Genomic DNA, 22,057 nt, shown 5'->3' on the forward strand with positions numbered 1-22,057 from the left:
CGCCCCTTTCAAGGCAATGTAAGTAAGAGAGGAGAATATGAGACAAGAAAAGAATCAGAAAAGAAAAACATAAAGAAAGCTGAAGCAACGGCAGGGGACGCGGAATGGTTAGGATCGGAATGGGATAGTGGCCACAAGGGGCATAAATTGAACTTTTTCCTTATTTTTTGTTTGTTTGCTGAGAGGTACATACATATGGACATACTCCGGCCCTCTCTTCCTCTCTGTCTTTATATGTTCTTCCTGTACATATATTTCTTTCCCCACACGATTCATAATTTCTGGTAATTGGAGTTTAAGGCGGACGACACCTCCACAACCGAACAAGAAACTGAGAAGAAATTGCCTGACAACTTATTTTTGGAAACGCTTTTATTTTTTTTGTTGGATGTTTGTTTAGAGTATGTTTTCCTAATGCCAGCAAATCGCCTTATTACGTTGTCTGCCGCCTGGTCTCCACAGAGGAAAATATATAATGACAAGGTGTTAATTTGAGGCACAACCAGGCAATAAGGCAAGGCAATAAAGTAATTAACTCAACTTCTAGGAGATGTAATTTTAAAAACTTAATTTTAAATGAAAAAAAAAACAATTTTAGTAAAAACATTTAATTGAAACAATTAAAATAAATCACTTGTGGATATTAAATATACACAGAAAAGCCACAAATGAATAAACATTGATTTGCAGACATTGCCCAAAAGAGGAGGAATAAATATTAATTTTGCAAAGCTTAGAAGGAAATTCGTTAAGAATTATAAAGTAAATATATGTAGAAAAATAAACAACTTTGTTCATTACATTAAAATATGCCCTGTTTTTACGAACAATACACACTTATTGTCTTTAGATGCAGATTTTCAATAGACAATTCAAAAATACCAGGAATCATATTGGGCTGAACGAATAAAAACAATAATATTAATACTTGAGCTCTTGGAAAAGTAACCCATAGAAACTCTAGGAAAATGTATCATATTTCCATTGAAACCAAAACAAACTCTGGGTTGAACGAATACAAGCAACATTGCAATAAGCCCTCTGCGACTGATTTACAGGTCATTCGAAGAGAAATCCCATGGCATATTTTGTGGACATGCATGACTTTCCATTCGATTTAGAATTTATGATGGCTTTGACCGAAATATGAGCAACAGAACTTACAAACATTATTATTCCGCACACACAGCTGTGTCTGCGACTCATTTGAAATGCCAATCAGGCAGAAAATTTCATTTCGTGTATCCAAAAGAAGAAATTTTCAATACGGAAAAGGAGCAGCGAAAATCAATCAAAAATCAAAGAGATCGACTGGCAACCACACAAATTTTACTGCTAATGGAGAGACTTCTCAGCGGAGGTGGATACACCGCCAGAACCAGGGACTTCCATTGTGTGGCAATTAGTTGGTGCAGCCAGTTCGTATTTAGTTATGACCTTAGAGGTACAGTGGCAGTGCTCGTAAGGTAACAAGCAGCGAAACAGCATTTTCAATTAGCTCAATTACAGAACCCTGCAACAGCAGCCACAGCCGCATCATCAGAGGGTGTAATAAACCCCAAGGTTGGACAGCCAGACAGATGCACAATCAACCCTTTGAGCCAACGTCACCCACCCCTTCGCAGCCACGCGGACATTCGCGGACCAAGGACAATGAAAATCAATTATTTCTAGTAAAAAGCCAGCGATGCAAGCTAGCCAAAAGGTAAAGCAAAAACATGATTAAAGAGTGCTGCTGCCAGCCACCCCCGTGGCAGTGGAGTCGAGTGCATCTCCAGTTTCTGTTGCCCCGGGTGATGCATTTAATTAACAGCCAATGCCCAGCGGTAGAATCGTCCAAATGCATTTTGACTGTTGCATCACCATTGCAAGGTGTGTCTGTGGGTGTGTGTTTTTGGGGGGGAAAGCAGCTAGCCGCCCGAATGGGTGGTTGGTTGACCAGACGCACCACCAAAAAAAAGAAAAACCTTTTGATTTTTTTGCACTACTCCATTTACCAGCCCCCTGGTCCGTCGGCATAGGAGTGCCCGTCTATTTATGGCATCCAATCTGGATGCAGAAATTCAATAGTGGAGTGGTGCCGCATGCGTCATGCTGCCAGACAAATGGGCGGCAGTGGAATGAGTGAGTGGGAATCCGCATCAATGGGAATGGTTTGGGGGCAGTGGCAAAGTGCAAAAGGCAGACATGCTGATGACCCGCATGGTATGATGAAGATTCAATCAGGGGGACTGCACTTTACATTTCATTTGAGCGAAAGGAGTGTGTTGGCAGATGGTTTTGCTGTTTAAAGATCCATGAAATCCTGTAAACCTTCTTTGAACGCATTCAAGTGCGAAACACTTGTTCCTGCCCAAAAACCTGTTTCCGTGTGGCATTTTCTACTCGCCGTGTCTGTGCCACGTCGTTTTTGTTTCTTCTTCAAATTTTCCATTGGATTTCCCTTTCGATTCGTTCGCGTGCCACCATTAGTAGGTCAGACCTGGGCGCCACACCGTCACCCCCAATCGTGGCCTCTTCAGGGCTGCCGCATTGTCTGATCTCTCGTTCAACTGGCATTAGCAAAAAGGGCAAGAACTAAATCGTTTAACCTGCCCCACGATGAGTGGCACGAGAGGAGGTGGAGCAGGTGCTTCTCCTTTCTCCCTTTACCACATGGGATTCAGCGTATCCGCCTACGAGTGCACTTAATCACATGGCTGCTTCGCTCCTCCCTTTTCCCGCTGCCCTTTAGGCACGTAGGAAGTGACGTTTAAGGCACGTACGCAATGGCGACGTCAACGGCAACGGCAACGCTTGCGACTGCCGACTGGCGACAGGCTCCTGGCCGTGTTGGGGCGCCTACAGGTATGCTGCTGTAGTGCTGCTGCTGTGGCAGGTCTAGGCAGGAGTAGCGTAAACGATGCCAAGTGGCAAGCCAGGCAGTCCGGCAAAAAAGGCACGAAGAGCAGCAGAGAGTGACAGGCGGGGACGGTGACGAGGCAAACGCTTGAAATGACGAGAAAAAGCTGCTTCATGTGCTAATTGCGCTGTCAAGTCAAGTGTGGGCGATGACGACAACGACAAAGACGAGGAGGAGCAACATCAGCGCCAGGCCAGAAGCAGCAGCAGCAACATCAAGCGGAAGCAACAGCTCAAATGCCAAATGAGAAATGAGGCAGTCACCAATGCAAACACAGAGAGAAGACTCACCCACACACAGGCAAATGCCATTAGTTAAGGGAATTGGGAATGGAAAAATTGTTGCATACTTTCTACGGTTCCTTTCACTCCACGTGCCACACAAGTTGCCACCGAAATGAAGTAATATTCATCCTGTGGCTGCCTCCAGGCCTTGCGCCCAGAAATCAATACACTGTCGAACACGAACACGAGCACGGGGAGCCCGCCTTTGGCCCATGTTTTATCATGTTTTTGGCTTTTTATTTGCTCGACTCTGACGGGCTCTTTGCATAGAACACAATATTTTTATCGGTTCGAGCAGATAAGGTGGGCCGGGTGTACAGACGGCCCGTGGCAATGGTGAAAATCGATTTTTCCAACCCTCCAACAGCAACAATTGCCACACTACCGACGCTGCTGTTGCTGCTGCAGCTGCAGGGCCGTCGTGGGTGCAAACAGAAAGCTGTGGCCATTGGAAAATTACAGTTGTCGCCAGCGGCGGCAGCCACCGAATGCCACAAGCCAATTGTAGCAGCTAAAGGATGTTCCAATTTAAGTTTAAGTATTTTTTCCATTGCACAAATGTGATCTAAGAATGATCAGAATTATTGAAACTACAAGCCATCACGGGACTGTCTTCCGCAAGTTTAAAATTTATCCCAAACTAATTAATTGGCACTTTTTCCAGCACTTTCCTCGGAAAATGTACTGAATAGATAAAATAAATTGCATTTCTTGAGAATATACCCATCTAAGGGATAGTTCTTCTTATTGATTATTCCTGGAAGTGGTGCCAAACGGTATCCATGCCTGCAGACTTCTGGGCAATTGGAAACATATCATAAGTGTTTGTGTGCAGGTTCCAGTTTCACAGAATACTTTTTGTCATTATTATTTTTGTATGCCAAATGACACACAAAGGTGTTTTCTGCTTTCGTATGGAATTATGTTGCAATATCCGGGTAATTTCTACACCCCCCATCCTTCCCTGTAAGCCCTGGAAATGTTATTAACATTATATTTCTACATTATAAAAAGTTAGAGCCGGTTTCAACGCTCTATTCTGGATAACAACCAATGCAAACAGACATTAGAGAGAGCTCCCATGCATTTTTGGAACTTCAACCCCCAAAAACGGGAAAACTTTATCTGGGAACAACCACCACCCCGAGTACCGGGAATTATCAGCAAGTCCAGCCGCCCAGAGGCCTCCCAAGTTACAAGAGGAAAGCAGGGAACGGGCATAAGGTGGTGCAGAGTTGATTGAATGGATGAGTGCCGGGAATGCTTGTGTGTGTGTCTGATAAGGGTGGCCACCCAACCGCCATAGCCCGCGAGCTTTTTTGGACAAGAGATCTGCCGCAGACAATGTGGATTGTGAGTTGTGGATTGTGAATTCAGATTTGTGGCATGTAGCTGTGTAGCTGTTGATATTTAAAAGATACTCACCCTAGCATGCATGTGCACATCATTCTCGCCGGGCTGTTGGACACCGGTACGGATCTTTTTGTTTTGGGGCCCCTCGCTGACGACTATGGTGGCCCCTCCGCCACCGCCGCCGGCTCCGCCGCTTCCATTGCTGGCGCCGTTGTAGGGCATTGTGGCCGCCGTTGCGAACTGGAGCGAAATCTCGGGGCTGATTAAAGCTTGTTGGTGTAGAATTTTGGCGATTTTTATGGGGCCTAAGCCTCGACTCCGCGTGCGATAAAGGGGGGGGTTATACAATAGATCGAAACGATCTGGCGAACAACGCGACCTTCTGCTTCTTCTTCTCTTCAAAACTCTGTCTATCTGCCTCCACGTGAGACAATCCTCTTTACGTTTTCTTGCTTCTTTCTTTTTATATCAGACAAACGCTCGTGAAACGCGCGCGATTGTTGTTTGTTGTTTGTTATTTGGTGTTGGTGTAATTTCTGTTAATGTTTCTTGTTTGTTTGTTTGTTTTAAATGTTGCTAATGTTGTTGTATTTGTTGTTGTTTTTGTTTTTGTTGCTGTTCCTGTTGGTAGTGTAGCTTGTTTGTTTATTCTCAGCTTCTTTTCAGCTTCCTGCAGCGCAGTGTAAAACACTTTCGAATTTTATTGCACTTTTGATTTGCGTGATAAATTTTCCGTTTTCTTGTGGTTTCTCAGTGATTGTGGGGGAACCAGCTGCAAGACGGGTACAAAAAGAGAGAGAGAGAGAGAAATCAATGGAAGGCCTTTATTAGAAACAGTTCAAAGGGGATAAAAATGTATTATCATCTATCAAATTTATCTGGAATGGCCATTTCAAGCCACACCACCGTGTGCCCCACTTGAGCACGTTTCCAAGCTTCAACATTGTGAAAATCGTTTAAATTGCAATTATTTTCCATTCACATTCGTACTTGAAGGAGTGCCCTAACGAGGTCTTATATCGCGAGAACTAGTCAATTATTATGGCTGTTAAATAGGCACGAAATTCTAACCAGACTCTGTTCTATCTCCAATTAATTATAAAACAAATTCCTGTCCAACTGGAATTAGTAGCAAAAATCCCAAAAATCTAACTAGAACGCATTAATCACTAGGAAACCAAAAAGCATCAAACAACCCTCGGAAAGTTGTCAAAAATAAAAAGAAACGAAGAAAGCTGAAAAGCGCCGGCAAATAACAGAAACGAAGAAAGGCAAAAGAGAAGCAGAGAACAAAAGGGAATGAAAAGCGAAAATTAAGGAATTGAAGGAGCAGAAGGGAAAAATGGCCGAAACGACAGAGTGACTTGTAAAAAGCGAGGGGGTTGGGGCAACTGAAGAGGAAAACAGCAGAGCGACTGTGGGAATCGCGTTAAAGTAAACTTGAAAAGTTTTTCGACCGCCTGTATGTGCTTGGCGCAACCCTTATGGAAAATGGAAAATGCCCGTCCCGTCCGCACACACAAACGCACATCGAGACTAGAAAAGCACACACGCACAGCAGACAGAGGGCAAAGAGCGACAGACGAACGGACGAACGGACGGACGGGCCGCTGCTGCTGCTGCTGCCGACTTTGTTTTGTTTGTGGGGGCGCGCTCTGGATCCGCGCCGGGGGTTGATTTTTCATTAATGGAACACACGAAAAACCGGGAACAGGCAACAGCCAACTGCGATGGGAACGATGGGTGGTGGAACGCGGCGACGGCAACGGCAGCGGCAACGATAAACGGAGGACTGAACTTTCTGACGGGCGCTTTTCCTATTTTGTTTTTGTGCGGCGGCAACGGACTGATTGTTTTCCTTTCTGTTCATTTTCATTTTCCACATCCATTTCCACTCTGCCGTGTGGCTTTCTCTCTTTTCGCATTTCGCTTACAAAATGGTGGCGCAAATTTTTGGATGCAACGTCTCTGGTCGTGATTTTCAGTTCAATTTCTCAATTTTTAATTTCAATTTCACTTCGTTTTTTAATTTTTTTTATTGGTTTTTTTATGCTAGTTGCTTTTGAGTTAAAATTTTGGATAATTTTCACATTGTTGAACAAAAGGGAACCGCAAAAATGTAGGAAACTGCACTCTCAGTGTTCGGACGTGCGAATGGGCTTCTGTGCCGTTCTGTTTTCTGCTTTTGACAGTTCTGCTGGGTTGCCGCAGAGACTGCTCGGGACGAGGGCTGCGGTGGGGTGGTAGTGTTGCCAATGCGCCTGCAGTACGCTTTTCCTACACTGCAAAATATTCGATAAGTATTTCGCAAAGTGCCAAAACACCACTCACACTGGCACGCACGCACGCAGGCACGGACACACGGCAGAAAAACAGAAGTTCGAACGGACGAACAGAGTGAATATTTGTACCGTTAGGCTCTGTTGTCAGTCGAATGCAAGAATGAAAGTCTGAGAGCCAAAAACACAGCCAAGACACGAGACGAGCATCGCGCGGGGACACGAAGGCCAGCGACAGCGACAGACAGAGACGGCGCACTCACAGGTAAGGAACGCAGCGAGAGAGCGCACCGCACAGTGTTTAGGGGTTGCAAGGTGGTCAGAGAGCCACCGAGAGCAAGCAATCATCACCACCACACCACAGAGAAAAAGAGAGGAAGCAAAGCAACGCGTGGCTGCATTTCAAAACTCGAAAACTGCAATCTACTACTTTTTCTGCTGCCACGCGCCTGTTTATACTACCTTTCTGCGTGCCACAGAGAACAAAAAGTGAGAGAGAAAGAGAGCCAATCAATGCGCCGTCGCGAGAAGAGTAACTTCTGGCCCTTTTTGTGGCGTTGTTTCGTGGGTGGCAATTCGCAGAAAAATCTTCCGGCTACCAGTGTTCTGCTGCTTCTGCTTCTTCTTATTCAACATTTGTTGTTGCTTGTTCTCCCAGCGCGAACGGCGAGGCCAAAGCAAATGGGGAAAAACTGTTCACACACATACACACACGCACACTCTTGCACTTATTGCGAAAAATCACTTTCACCGTTATGCAGCGCCCAACTGCTTTTCCTCTTTGGCTGCTTTACCTTTGCTGGCTGTTGTGATATGCTCTTTGCACCTGTCCTCAAGCGGCGGCACCTGGTTTATTTACTATTTTCCACAGTCTCCTTCTTTTGTTGCTTCCTCTGCAGCAGCGGCCCTTTTTCACACATACACAAACACACTGACAAAACGCGACGGCGACGCTGAGACTTCGACGGCGACGATGACTGCGGCGAGACACAACAAACAAGAACAAACGTGCGTGCGTGTGAGCGGGACAACGAGAATCGATAACCGTAGACAACGCCGACAGCGACACAGCAACGACGATGGATGCCGCGGAAGTATTTAATTAAGCCAAAGTATTTAATTTAAATCCGTATCTGTGTGTATGCAAACTGCACAACACACCAACACTCACTGGCACACAATAACACACTGCACACTGTCTCGTAGCGCTTACAATGCGGAGAATGGAAGGCGGCACAGCGATGATTTTCAGTACGCTTTTCTTTGGTGACGACCGTCGTTCGCTGAGAGCAAATTAACCGTTAAACCGTGCGCCACAGAAGTGAGTTTAAGAGTGCGCTGCCCCGCAGCAGCAGAAACAGCGAAAAAGTAGCAGCAAGCATGTTGCAACTGTACAAGGTGGTCTCGTCGGCAAAAAGTAGTCAACTATCCACTCTGTTAGTAAATGCGAGGGGTTCTGCGTGGTAAGTGTGACTGAAACGACAGTATAGTGTGATGACCTTTGCAAGAAAAGGAGTTGATGTTTGATTTTTTAATTTGTTTTTTAATAGGTTAGTACTTGAAAGTAGTTGTTATTTTGGTTTTTTAGTGTTTTTATGTTTTGCTTAGGCTCTTAATTCTATAAAAAGTCATTTTCCCTGCGCTTTAGGGTTTATATTTGGGAAAAAATTCGTCCGCACCTGTCACGTTAACAATCAAGCATTGAAAAACAATAGACCGAAGTCCGACGATTCGGCAAGCGGCGAAACCACCTTGTACAATTGCATCATGTCAGCAAGTGCGCCTGTAACATGCGCTCTTTACAGACACGCGCACCACACACAGATACACATCCGCACTCACCCAAAGAGAGAGAGCAACAAAGCTACAACATCGCGTGTGTGAGAGGGAGAGCGAGATAAGTGGCAAGAGAGCAACAATGTTATTTACGCTCTCGTGCTCTCTCGCTCTCTCTCTCACTCTCTCTCTGGATGTTGTAATGAGAACGACGCTGAAAAATTCAAATTCGACTCTGAACAGCGCACAGTGGTTCAAGGGTTATCAAACTGCCTGTTGTTGTGACTGGGTTTGGAAGGGTTTCCAGCAAAGATCGCATGACATTTTTGTGCCCCTATCTGTTGATAATAAAAATTAACAATTAAGCTTTTACCTCCTGGAGAACTTATAAGATTGCGAGGCAAGAAAGAGAATTTCCCGCACTGTCAATTAAGAGAGCCGGGCTCAGCAGCGCTCACTTTCTCTCGCTGTTGTTCGCCCTGCTGAGCACCCAACGAAAGTGTCGCTTACGTTTTGAACGCTGTTATGCTCTTGCTGTTGGCCTGATACATTACTTTTCCAGTTTCAACACCATAGCTTGGGATGTACAGATGTTAAAGTATGGGGTAAATATTTCGGTATGTACATAGCTATACACACATATTAGCTAATCAGACTAAATGTACATATGTACATATGAACATTGGTAGCTGCGGGCTGTGATGTTTAACAGCAGCCGCTGGAAGGCCGCTTTGATTCTGGAGACCAAACATTAAAGACTGCACAAGGACAAACAAATATCGGGACCTGCAGCACCTACTCCACCCCCCCTTTCTATCCCACCCACCATTCACAAGACACACATGAATACCGCCGAGCTCTGCGCTGCTCTTTGCCAATGTCCACTACGTGGTCTGGAACGCGTCCGTGTCCGTGTACGGGGCGATTCGCTTAATGTCAAAGTGCAGTGCAGCAGCGGCAACAAGCTGCCAGGCAAACAACATAAACTATTTAATCTATGTGCGAGTGTGTGGGTGTGGTGGAAACTGGCATCGGCGCCTACTGCAGTTTAATCCCGAGGACCTTGGGCCCAACTCCTGGGCATTGTTTGAACCATAAAATATGGATATGGCCATATGGCCGGGGTGCGTGGGTCTCAACTTGTCGATGCTTCAACCCACCACCACCCTCCCTCACTGATGCGGCTTACACCAGAAAAATCCAAGAAATCTCCATGTGCCTGCAAAGCTGAGCCTGGAAAGTTAAGCCTGGAAATGGAGTAGCACACAAAGCAGATCATGTATGTAAATATATTTTGAACATGTACAAACAACGTTCATCGAAACAATGGGTCAGTGAAAGGACGACCTGAGAGCAGGTGACAACACTGGTAATTAAATGCCAGTAAAATTCTCCACATTCGAACATTTTTGTCAGGTACATATGTAGGTTCCACAAAAAAGTATGCAACACTTTTTGGCCATTGCAAGTTGTTTCAGAATTTCGTGGCATGCTTTTAGTATGTAATTTTAATGTGGAATTTATGTAAAAATGTTGTAGAAATGTTACTTTCTGACATAGCCCAACACCTTTTAGATTTACGAAACTTTCAAATGCATTTGGCTGTGGTTTAAATGCACTCTTTATAATTGAATTGAACTGAAAACTGTAAACACTAAGCCATTAAAATATAAACAAGTGCAGGTGTACAGGTATGCTCGCCTTTCCGGGAGTTCTTATTGAATGGCTGAAATGCCCGACTTACGCTTTAAAGAAACGCCTTGAAAGTGAGGTAACACCATTTAAGAGGCAGCTAAGTACGTGGCTGCGTCCTTGCCAACAACTTTCACTTGACTTTCCAAGACACTGCCCTCCATTCCCCTCCACTCCACTCTGACGCTTTAATCTAATGCTCCTTTTGCTCCTTTAATGCCCGCACACGCAATGTGTGCCTCCAGCAGGAGGATGCAGGCGGTAGCTGCTGCTCCTGGCTCCTGGCTACTGACTCTTGTTCTTGGTCTTGGCTCTAACGAAGCTGATAAGCTGCCGCTATCAACGCCTAGCATCCGCGCGTGCCATGCTCCTTGCCTCATGCAGCGGCATCCTCATCTTCATCCTCGATTCCCATCCCCATCCCCATCCCCATCCACATCCGCTTCCGTTGCGCTATGCGCTGTGCTGCAGCTGCCGGAGCCTGCCATCCTGTTTAGCACAGATTTACAACCATGCCCACTCCTTGAATTCCGCCCCCACCACTGCATCTGTGTATCTGTGTGTTGGTGTATGTTTATCTGCGGCCCTGCCGGAAAGTGAATCGCTTATGTTGGCGTCCGGCTTGAGTGGCGTGTGCGCACCCACACCCTACCCCCCATAGGCCTGACCTTCCATGGAGCATTTTGCAATGCAAAATTTAATATGAGTTCCCTGCTAATTTCCCAGCTGAAGAATGCTCCAAGATATGTATGGGAATCCACTTTTCCGCTCTCCACAAAAAGCTACCAAGAAAGATAAGCAACAAAGTCTTGACCTACTTCAGAGCTTGCCCTTTGTCATCATCGTCAGCATCCGCAGTGGCAAAAAGTGTTTAAGGGGTGACTCCACCCCAACTTTACATATAACAAAAAAAAAAAAACTGCTCGGCCATCCAAAAATTGAGACAGCTACGGGCCATTTTCCTTCTTAGGTTTTTTCCCCCTTGTATTTCTGGCTGATGTGGGCCAAAGTGCAGTGAGACGCAGTCATTGGATCATTTGTCTTGGCATTGTTGCTTTTTTTTGTGTGTCCTGGCCAGATTTCGTTTTTCGGGCATTTTTCTACAATATCTTGGCAGCCCAAAGAAGCGGGCTTAAAGGGGAGGCGGGTCAGACGGGGGCCCGTCCAAAGCTTGAACAAAAGAAGAAAAAACTATGTACGACTGGAAGCAGTCTTAGCAGGTTCTTAGAGGATTATTCCATGGTTGTACTGGTAAATGGGAAATGGGTGGAATAAATGCAAGGGAATATGCTGGCATATCCTCTCTTTAATTCACGAATAATATTATTAATTCATTGCCTAAATCTATTTTTCTTTGATTCGAATTTTCCCTTAAACAACGAATTTTCACCAAAAATGTTGCTCTCGAATTTCACACAGAGATACGTCGAGGGGCGGATAAAAAAGTTACGAAAGCAAACAGAATCACTGCTCCCGCTTCTACTGAACTGGAGCTGAATGTTCGGAGCAAATGAAGGTGTCAAAATGACAAGCAGAGACAGCTAAAAAAGCAACAAAAAAAACCAATGCCCCTCCACACACACACACACACAGAGAGAGAGAAACACTCAAGCGGAGAGTTGACTCTGGCTGGACATGCGATGGATGGATGACTGCCTTCCTGCCAGTTCAGCCAGCCTCCTGTCTCTCCACACAGCTCCACACTTCTGTCTCTCTGCCTGCCGCCCACTAGCTGGCGTGGCAGCTCCACGGGTAAACGGCAAAGCGACAGCAACATTTGCTAACTTTGCTGCAACGACAACGACGCGAAAGCGACAAGAGCAACAAAAGCAAACGGATACTACATAAATGTATCTGTATCCATCTATTCGATGGCCGTGCATTGTATTGCAGTTACGTGCCCGATGGTCCAGCAAAATGGAGACAAAAAATCTCTAAAACAAAATCGGCAAAACAGAATACGAATCGTTTTCCAAATGGAACAACCTGAATACACTCTCCTGAAACAATAGGAATCGATGGAAACAAAAGAGAATGTCTGGCACATAGCGATTCGATTCCAGTGGAGCAGAGGAGTGCGTACATATCCTGTGAAAATAAAACAAGAATTTGCTGTGCATTTTCCACTATAAATTGAATATCTACCGCTTGGTGGGTAGTGTATCTTGTGTAACTGGTGAATGGCTTAAAGACTTTGTCAACTTGCCAAATCACAGAGAGGATTCAACTCGAAGCAAAACTTTAAATGGCTTCAAGTGGATTTGGGGTTTGCGCAACAATTCCAGGCCCGCCCAAACTCACGCCCTTTCTTGATGACTTTGAGGCCTTGGCGGTAGGGAGGTGGCGCTGATGAAGCATAATGATGATGCTCACGCCTGATTGATTGATTGATTGATGCACAAAGGCAGTGGCGTAGAAATCAGTGGCAGAAGCCAAGAAAAGTTTGCACTTGAAACTTAAATGAGGCTCGCAGCCTCCCTCACAAAAAAAAGAAAAACTATTTTGCGACAAGCAAATAAGAATTTCCAATTGCTCATACGCCGCGTCATCCGTGTCGTGGATAATTTTAGCTGTACGCCGACTCATGCCCCCAACCTCCACCACACTACACGACCAATTAGATCTGCTGGCACTCGTACATAAGTACATACTTATAGTACATAGTACATGCGAATATAATTATGAATATATATGGATTCTTTTTTTACACTTTTGCTTGTATTAATGAGAGAGCGTTTTTTATGTCAACCATGAGCCGGAAGTGCTGCCAGCAGCAGTTTTTGTGTGTGGTCAGCGACACATGGCAGACACATGGTTGGAGAGAGAACAGATGGCGCCGGATGGCGCAGATTTCATATTTGCCGATTGCAGCTTGCGTTTTGCATTTTGCATTTTACGTTTGGCATTTTGCATTTACAGTCGAAATGGACCAGTGGACGGGTGTACACCGGGCGTTCATCATACGCGCCTACTACAAGAGCAACGACTCCATCAGCGCCGCCCAGAGGCTGTTCAAGAAACAGTTTAGCATTTACCAGACACCGCCCACGAATGTGATCAAATCCTGGCTGCGCACCTTCGAGGGCACCGGCTCCTCGCAGGCTGGCGGCGGCACACGCTCCTCTCTTCCAGTAAGTAAAACAAAACCCTCTCCAAAACATTTCAATTGATTCATTTGCGTTTCACAGCAAATCTTTTGCACCATTTGCAATAATTGCCTGAGTAATGAGAAAAACTTCAGCAGCTCCGTGAAGTGAAAGCAGCAAAGCAATCTTTTGGCTTTTATTTTGTATTTTATTCTGTCTCATAAGTTAGCGTAGATTAATTGTGAATAAAATTTATTTTGGCTAATTAACAAGCTAGCAAATAAGTCAACACCTCTTCACGTCTCTCTGTCTCTCTGTCAGTCTGTCAGCGGCATGCTTGACCCACTTGATGTGCTTTTGAATTTCTGAAATATGTAAATCAAATTCTAAAACATTTCGGGGGCAAGTTTTTGTGTCATTAAATTCCACCCAATTTTATACTACAGCTGTAAAAACACGAGCAAAGCCTTGCACCAGAAATTTGTGTCACACAAAAATAATAATTATTTCGGAGCACAGCGTACGATCTGAGTGAGTATTCCAGAAATATGCAATCTTGTTTTTATTACCTGAACATCTATATCTACTTTTGGTCATTAGGCTTATGGCTGCTGGCAATTTGTCTCTGAGAGGACACAGCTGAAACTCATCATCAAATGATGGCGGAGCGTCTATATGGCATTGGATTCCTCGTCATTAGTCGCCACTGTCTGTGGCCTCTGCTCAGCTGACTAAATGGCGGTAGGCTTGACGAACAAAAATAACTTGACATAATTGAAACATTTGGCTGTACATTGTCCAGACAATTTCCACACTCCGCTCTTGATGCGGGGGTTCTTCGGGTAGCAAGTTAAGGCGGTCTAGATGTCAAACCCAATTGGAATTATCTGCACAAAACCACAGGTGGTTCCTTTGCCCTTGACTTGTGTAGAGGAAGTTCTTAGATCGGATCCTCATGCAATTTGCTCGTCTTTGAGCGCATACGGGTGACTGCTTGCCCGGTTCTTCGGGATCTATGCTGCAGACTTATTAGATTGGTTTGCTGAAACCTTGAGCTTGGACTCTAATTTGTTGAATCAGTGGACGTTTACTTGCTTAATTTGTTTGTGTTTGTGTCCCAACTCCTGTTGTGTGGTTACCATATAATTCTGTGATTCAATTCCCCGGTCGAGGAGCCTACAAACTGACTGAACTTCTACTTATACATCACATACATACATAGCCACATTTTTCTGCACATTTTTGGTAAATTTTCGATTTGTATTCGGTAATCTGTGGTGCTCTTCTCTCATCTATCTCTTCCCTTCTCTGAATTACACAAATCAAAACATCAACTGTCGGCTTTCGGACAACGAGTAAATCCCATAATAGTCCTTCGTCCCTCTCAATGCCAATGGCATAATGTCCAATTCGAAGGGGAAATGATGGGGCTGTCAAGTTTGAAAAGCAAACAAAAAATACCAGAAAAAACGCATGCATGTAGGAGGAGGCCTGATGACAGGCTTCAGGATGCCTTGAGCAGGCTTCCCGCTTGCTTCCCCTCTCACAGATTACAATCGGAAAATGCTCATAAGGTTTTACATTCTGTTCGGCGTTGGCATTAGTTTGAGATACGACGAGTGATTGAGTGTGAGTGTGAGTGTGTGTGGCAGAGCTGACAAAATAAAATTAGGACTCGCTCTTAGCCCATAAACATAAAAATTGTTCCCAAAGTCCGGAAAGCAACGGCAGGGCACACCTCCACTCAGAGTATAGCCCAGCAGCGATTCCTTGGTATCATAATTTCGAAATGACAGGTAATTTGGTGGCAACAACAACAGGAAGAGGATGTGCCGCTGCGGTGGGAAAGCATCGGAAGGCATGAAGTGCGAGTGCAAAATGGGAAAATGATGCGGGTTTATTAAGTATCGTTACTCAGAGAAGAAGCCCCCGAACTGAACCCCAGACCGAAATCCCACCCAACAAATTTATGATGCGCCGTTTCCCCAGGAACGCGCGAGCAAACAACAAAAACTGCACAAGAATATGTACGAGAATATTGTAAATATATGAAGGGCTCCAACGAACCGCTGGTTTTTTTGCTTGTTTGTTTGAGCAGCGGTTGGGGGGTGAGCGATGAGTAATAGTGGGAGGTGCTCCAGCCATACAGCCACACGCCCAGTTCCTTTCACTGCTGCAATCTCCGAATGATTTAAGCACAAGAAAAATGTTGCCGCACATGAACATGCAACTAATGAGGGGAGTGAGGGCTTACCCTTGGCCCTGGCACACGGGTCGTGGGTGCCGTGTCCTATCTAAGGCAAGCCCCGCTCACGGTGCCGCTTAACTCAATTCAGTACGTTCCGTTGGGTGGTTTAAACTCTAATTGAAATTTAGATAGCAGAAGCGTGTGTGTGTGCCAGCAGCAGGAGTCACGTCGATGCTGTGTGTCAAGTGGCAGGCTGTCTGTCGGTTGATGAGCTAAGCATTCAGGTGGAGGCAAATTGCCAAGGGAAAGTGCATCATCTTGGATACTACTCCTAGTTCTGAATTTAGTATTTGTACTTATCATTAATCTATAGACAGTAGCTAAAGGAAGCTGCCGCCGCTTCCCTTGAGATTTCGGTTTGAGCCATATTTCATTATGGGAAAGCCTTGCAGCTCGTTGAACAAGTCGGCTATTAAAATTGGCCGCCATTGATGCGCATATTCGCATATATTTATTTATTGTTGCCAGATTTTTGTTCATAATGCTGGATTATCTAGGCACATGTCTTGCCCAAAGATTTATGTGAAAAGGAAAAGACCAGCGGAGGAGACGAAGAGCCAAGCAAAAGCCAAGAGTCAGCTTTAAGCTCTAAGGAAATTGGAATCTTAAGCTTTATTGTTTTACTGCTCTTCCTGCTCCCCAGCCCGATGGGGGATGCTGAGTTGGTCGGGAGGGTGGGGGGGGGCAGATTGGGTTTCCCCACATGCAAAGTGTAGAAGCTGGAAAAGTGAATAAAACTGCAGCAAAAGCAATTTTCATAAATGTTTAATGGATAATGGCGAAAATAAGCACAAGAAGCCGGGGCACAAAGCAGGCAGGACAGGCAGGACAACCGGCACACAGGACGACTGACTGTACATGTGTTCGCTCTCTGCCATCCCTCCACCATTCACATCTCCCTCCGCGATGTACGATGTACGAGTATTGTTATGTTTCTGCAGATATATGACTCTCTCTTCCATACGCCACACACACACACACACACACATCCATTCGTGGCTATATTCGCATCGGCATGCCTGGATATGGGTGTATGAATCTCAGCTTTTAGTTTCGGTGCGCCCAGGACCCCAGCGCTTCTCATTAAAATTACACAAAAACCGACACTTCAGCAGGAATCAGGGTAACAACTGTGGGGATACCCTCTGCAGTTGGCATTCCCCGAAGCAATCAATTTCAGAAGGCAAAGGAAAGGAAAATGCACACGGAAATATCCTTGACATTTGTTCAGTTGCCACTCAATGAATAATGAACAGAATATGCCCATTGTATTTACAATTACTGGACATACCACGCGAAATGGAGCAATCCCCGCCAGCCAGCCAGCCAGCCAGCCAGCCAGCATGTCCACTTATTGTCTCTGCTGCGGCTCCTGGCTGTAGGCGGTGGAGTCCTTCAAGTGTGCCCATTACCGAAGGCAGAAATCATAACAATAAAAGTGTGACACGACCAGCAGCACCAGGGATCGGTCGGGGGCTGCAAATTGTGCTGGCGCTGTGGCAGAGGATGGTGCTGGTGCTGGTGCTGCTGTTCATGGGGCATGGCTCTACGAAGGGCGAAAGCCTCCTGTTACTTAATCGATGATGATGAATAATTGATTCGCTGCGATGCGCCCAAGCATGGAAATGAAAATGTCGGTGCAGGCGGGAAACGGCCTCGCCTTCAGCTTCTGTCTTCTGTCCTGTCCCTTCTCCTGAAGCTCCTCCTGCCTCCTGTCTTATTGCTGCCTCTGTTTCGGTTTCGGTTTCAGTCTCTGCCTCGCTCTTCCTGCTGATGCTGCCCGCCCTCCTGCTGTGTGTCCGTGTATTGTTGTCCTCTTCTGTGTGTAAGGAATGGCAAATTTCAGGAAGCGGAAATGGCAATTGCAATGACGGAGCGGCAAAAAAAAAAACTTGAGAGAGAGAGAGTGGGAAAGACAACGGCTGAGGCAAATGTGAAGTTGTGCACTAAATGAAATGCCAACACAGCAACACGGGCCGTGGAGAAGAACGGAAATAGCAAATGTGAAATGACGTTGGAATTGGTTATGTCGCTGGGACGGACCGGGGTGCAGGAGGTGCTGTGAAAATGAACGGGGAAGAGGTGCAGCGATGGGTGATGGGCAGACAATTTTCTGCTATTTAAATTCTATTTTGTGCGCCATTTAGGAGACAAAACTATAAGAAAAGACATTCCAGAATGCACAAGAAAACAACATTCAGAATATTAATGTTCGCATTTGCCAAAGACCTTCACAAAATGGGAAATCAATGAGCGGAAAATATTCGCAATGCCATTGCATATCCATAAGCATTTAAAACAATAAACTTTGTGCAGTAAATTAATAAAATTATTTGGGTTTCGCTTTTTCGCTTTTACAAAATGTCGTTTCCATTTTGCCTGGCGATCGATTGATTTTTGATGCGGGGAAAATGTATTGTTTTCAGCGTGAAAATATTTCAATTCTTGACATCAATTGAGTTACAAAATAGACAAAAATCACACTCGAATGGAGTGCTGTGTGTGTGTGTGTGTCTGCCTCTGGCTGCCACAAAATTAGATTTAAAATATTTTGGCATTTCCATCAATTTTCATATGAATGCAACGAACGGCTTCTCTCTCTCTCTCTGTGTTAACCCTGTTGCATGGATGAATGCTGATAGGAACTGGGAATCGACTGCGGCAAGTAATTCCATTGCTCTGCCACTGCTAGAGTCACTCGCACTCCTGCCCCACTCACTCACTCACTCTCTCTCTCTCTCTCTCACCCACAGACAGACACACAGCCGCACATGCTCAATCATTTATGCAGCAATCAGTGCCGAAGTCTTTTCCACACGTACGATTACCGTCCGACTCGACATAGAGCCGTGGTCGTGCCCTTGCTCCAGCTCCTGCGTCTGGTGTCTGCTCTGCTTATGTGTAGCATATTGGGAATCGAAATTGAATCCAGGCTAACAATGCCGTAGCTGAGGTTGCACTGCGCCAACAGGAAAGCAAGCAAGTCTCTGGCATAGCTGAAGCTTGGGTGCAGTAACAGCAAAGTAGATCCCAAATAAGCCAGCTCGAAAAATGACCCAGCACTAATTGGGGCCAGATTCTAGCGTACAAATGGAGCAGCAAAAGGCAGTTTCCCCACACAGTTGTTAGAGTAGAAAGACCCCAAAACAAAGAGTAAATTCAACGAATTGAAGGCTGAAATCAAATGAAGTCAACTGAATAAATTGACTTTTAGTGCATATCAAATTCGGAAAATGCGCTGCAAAAACAGCACGGAAAATAGAGCGAGAAAATCCCAAAAAATAAAGTGAGCAAATCAAATGAAAGTGAAGCCAATCCTATTGGAAACGGAAATGGTATGAAAAAGCCAGTAAATGTGCAAAAATTAAATCAAATTTATTTGATTACAGCTGTAAGAATCGAGTGTGCAAAATGAAAAATGAAACTTTACTGATCCTAGACAATAAATAAAATAAACTGTTGCCAACAAAGCACTCACTGACATCAAAGTATTACAGTATTCATCTATCAGTTTTCCCCGCACAACTGTACGGCTTCTGCTCAATACGAGACGAGCATAAAATTGTTTATTTCCATTATGGCAACCTCTAGTCTGTTGGACACTGCGGATTTGATCTCAGCTAAGTACAGAACCGAATCGCTGGCCCTGCCCGATGTGAAGCGCATCAATAATATCACGAAATTCATGGCCGATCCTTTGAACTTTGATGGCGATATCAAGAAGCTAGCAGCTCGCTTCGAGAACCAGGCCAAGCAGTGCCAGGACGTCATCAAACTGCTGAAGGAACAGGTGAAGGCAAAGACAGCAACGCTGCATCAGGTCAAGGAGGATATGCTGGAGCTGCAGCGGCAGCTGAAGAAGCCAGATGCCACCGTCGTCTATGTGAACATGAAGACGCCGGTGCTGGTAAAGTTTCTCGATGAGACCGAGGTGAATGAGTACGATGTGCCCACGGCCCTCGAGCGCTACAATCTGAAAATGAGCAGTCTGTACGGCGAAATTTTGTCTCTGGACAGCGACGTGGATCACGTGAGCTACTTAAAGAACGTGGCCAATATCAACAGTCAGTATGTGAAGGATTGGCACAAGCGTGACATGGCCAAGAAGCTCCAGGTGGAGGATCCCAAGAAGAAAGAGCCTGAGAATTCCTTCGAGCCCGAAGAGGAGTCTGATGAGGAGCAGCAGGAGTTTTTAGAGACAGACGATCGATCTGAAGAGGAGGTTGAAAATAAAGACACTGAAGAAACGGATGCAGAGCTACAGAATCTTGAAGATGAGATTGCTACGGAGCCTGACTCAGACGAAAAATTGCCTGAGCAGAAAGTTTTAAAGGAAAAGATCACTGGAAAGTCGTTTGCTATGGTAGTGAAGACTGCAAAGGAGGTCTCTGGGGAGAAGTTGAATGAGCAGAAGACTACAAAGAATACTGGCACTGAGTGGAAGAGTTTTAAGTTGCCAGAGAAGAAAGTTTCCAACGAGAAGAAGCCTGAGCAGCACGCTGAAGAGAAGTTCTCTGGAAAGAAGAATCAAGCCACAAAAAATACTGAAGTTAAAAGCCCAACTGTGAAAGTCATCGCGAAGAAAATTACTGAGAATACTGAGATGAAGGATAAGGGGCAGTTACCTGTGAAGAATGTTGCCAAGAAGTTGGAGTTCCCGAATAAAGTCGCTGTGAAAATTGCCTCCCAGCAGTCTATCTCTAAGAACTTGGCTGAGAAGAACTTCTATAAGAAGGACATTGCCGCCCCTAAAGAGGAGTCCAAGTCAAATCTCCCAATGAAGAATGACCTCAAGAAATTAGGCAATTGCAACGCCTAATCCCCAATCACCCATTAAATTGTTATCAAAGTTAAATAAGTCTTGTCATAATATTTTACCAAATTAAAACGCATTTTTGAATGGCACCAGAGAATAAACAAAATTGTCTAAGAGGGTAGATGCATTGTAACTAAAGTTTAATAAGCTTATTAACCATTAAATTGGGCGAACAATTTGCGTAACCAAGTCGAGAATTTGCATCTTCCACTTCCTATCGTACTTGCTTCCTTTTGGTTTGGTTTGGCTTTCCTGGCTGTCTCATGCCTTTCTATCCGCTCTGCTGTCACTTGCAACCCGACTGCCGCTTCATCTTCATGCTCCAGCCATGAATAATCCCTGCGACACTTGCGTTTAATGGCATAGTCCTGCATAGTCAAGATCTGTGTGCGCTGGACGATGGACCAGGTCCTAGAGTTCTGGCAACACAACAACAGGTGGGGGCGCTTGTGTGTTCCCCATGCTTTTTTTCATTGCGAAATGTCTGCGCAGATAGTGAGTGGCGCACACACCGGAGTGTGTAGTCGGGGCAGCAACATGCAACTCCCGCTCCTGCTGCATGTTTTTTCGACGCATAAACGCCTCCAGTTATGCAATAAATAAACTGCAATTGTTGCGCCACTCGGAGCGGCAAAGTTAAAATGGGTTTTTGGTTTGGGTGTTGATGTTGGCGTTTTGGAAACAACGGCAATTCCAGTCAGCCGCAACACTTTCGCTTCCCCTACGCCCTGCTGTTGCTGGCCTCTATCGTGTGGCTTTAATTCGACAAAAGATTGCATTTAAAGCGCTCCTCCAGGAGGAAGGTCAACGGATGGCATAAATAATGCAGAACGGAAACGGAAACGGAGCAGGAGCAGTTGTGGAATTGTTTCGCCTGCATGCAAAGTGCAGTTTACTGTGTTCTGCTAATTGAGTGTGCGCCGAGTCTGTGCAGGTTTCCTAATGTAGGTAATTAGTGAAGGAAAACTTGGCCAAAAAGATGTCTCAGACAGAGCCAAAGCCGGAGAGATGCTGGGCCATCGCAGGCATGGGTTGCATGAACAGCTGTTGTCAATTAAATAAAGTTATCTTCGTTATACAAAGCACAAGGCTGCTTGTGTTTAATCAAACTGTGCTCTAGATTAAATGAAAGTGCACTTTCCTTGCTCCAAATCAGAGTCTACACTCGGGGTTTCCAGCTATCGGCAGCCATCGACCGTTTGCATTAAGCCGCAATTCGATTTAAAGCCCAGAATTCGGTTGCTATGGGAATAAACCAAAATATATGGGAAATGTACAGGAGAGATGCACAGAGCAGCTGCTGCACACGGACAACGTGCCACATGTGGCAAATTAACTTGAAATGAAGCAATTAATTTAATTATAGATGGGCATGTGGGCACAAACTCAGCTCGGGCGCATCCCAGTTACTGCATCCCATGCGAGTGTTGCCACCGTGTTGCAGTTGCACTTGCTCGAAAGTTACCAACACAAATTGAGTGCTCTCGCATAGAGACGGGCTCTCCCTGAATTCTTTCCAAGGCCAAATCGAAAGTAGATCCGTTGTAAATTCCAATTCAATCATTTGCCATCCGACAGGCGAAAACACCAATTGCACATCAACACTATTAATTGCATTTAA

General features: G+C 45.2%; 4 protein-coding genes across 20 annotated transcripts in view; 3 read left to right on the forward strand and 1 right to left on the reverse strand.

Annotated features, from left to right (window-relative positions):
- LOC117592453 (heterogeneous nuclear ribonucleoprotein L) overlaps positions 1 to 5,092 on the reverse strand; it is a 99,053-nt gene extending 93,961 nt beyond the window's left edge. For 5 of the 17 annotated variants that reach the window (XM_034286217.1, XM_034286231.1, XM_034286221.1 and 2 more), the window contains exon 1: positions 4,612 to 5,034. In XM_034286217.1, the coding sequence (XP_034142108.1) occupies positions 4,612 to 4,761 (150 nt within the window). In that variant the 5' untranslated portion in view covers positions 4,762 to 5,034. Of the gene's footprint in view, positions 1 to 4,611 lie in introns of all 17 variants that reach the window. The other 12 variants (XM_034286228.1, XM_034286227.1, XM_034286226.1 and 9 more) reach the window with 7 other exon arrangements.
- Positions 5,093 to 11,689: 6,597 nt separating this feature from the next.
- Positions 11,690 to 12,407, forward strand: LOC117588271. The gene is given in 2 exon segments (XM_034279430.1): positions 11,690 to 12,116; positions 12,118 to 12,407. Coding segments are annotated over 2 exon segments (354 nt in total). The 5' UTR covers positions 11,690 to 11,921; the 3' UTR covers positions 12,277 to 12,407.
- A 774-nt stretch (positions 12,408 to 13,181) lies between these two features.
- On the forward strand, positions 13,182 to 13,656 carry LOC117583898. The gene is made up of 2 exons (XM_034272571.1): positions 13,182 to 13,417; positions 13,475 to 13,656. Exons 1-2 carry the CDS (start codon positions 13,211 to 13,213, stop codon positions 13,541 to 13,543), a joined length of 276 nt encoding a protein of 91 aa, XP_034128462.1. The 5' UTR covers positions 13,182 to 13,210; the 3' UTR covers positions 13,544 to 13,656.
- A 5,440-nt stretch (positions 13,657 to 19,096) lies between these two features.
- On the forward strand, positions 19,097 to 20,574 carry LOC117581400 (myosin-11). The gene has a single exon (XM_034268547.1). The coding sequence runs from the start codon at positions 19,198 to 19,200 to the stop codon at positions 20,437 to 20,439; it is 1,242 nt and encodes a 413-aa protein (XP_034124438.1). The 5' UTR covers positions 19,097 to 19,197; the 3' UTR covers positions 20,440 to 20,574.
- Positions 20,575 to 22,057: the final 1,483 nt, after the last annotated feature.

Source organism: Drosophila guanche, unplaced genomic scaffold (genome assembly GCF_900245975.1).
Source record: "Drosophila guanche unplaced genomic scaffold, DGUA_6, whole genome shotgun sequence".
In the NCBI taxonomy this organism is placed as follows: domain Eukaryota; kingdom Metazoa; phylum Arthropoda; class Insecta; order Diptera; family Drosophilidae; genus Drosophila; species Drosophila guanche.

Coding starts and splice junctions, on each gene's coding strand:
- LOC117581400 (XM_034268547.1), top strand. CDS start 19,198: ATGGCAACCTCTAGTCTGTTGGACACTGCGGATTTGATCTCAGCTAAG.
- LOC117583898 (XM_034272571.1), top strand. CDS start 13,211: ATGGACCAGTGGACGGGTGTACACCGGGCGTTCATCATACGCGCCTAC. Junction 13,418..13,474: donor GCACACGCTCCTCTCTTCCA/GTAAGTAAAACA, acceptor TGCGTTTCACAG/CAAATCTTTTGCACCATTTG.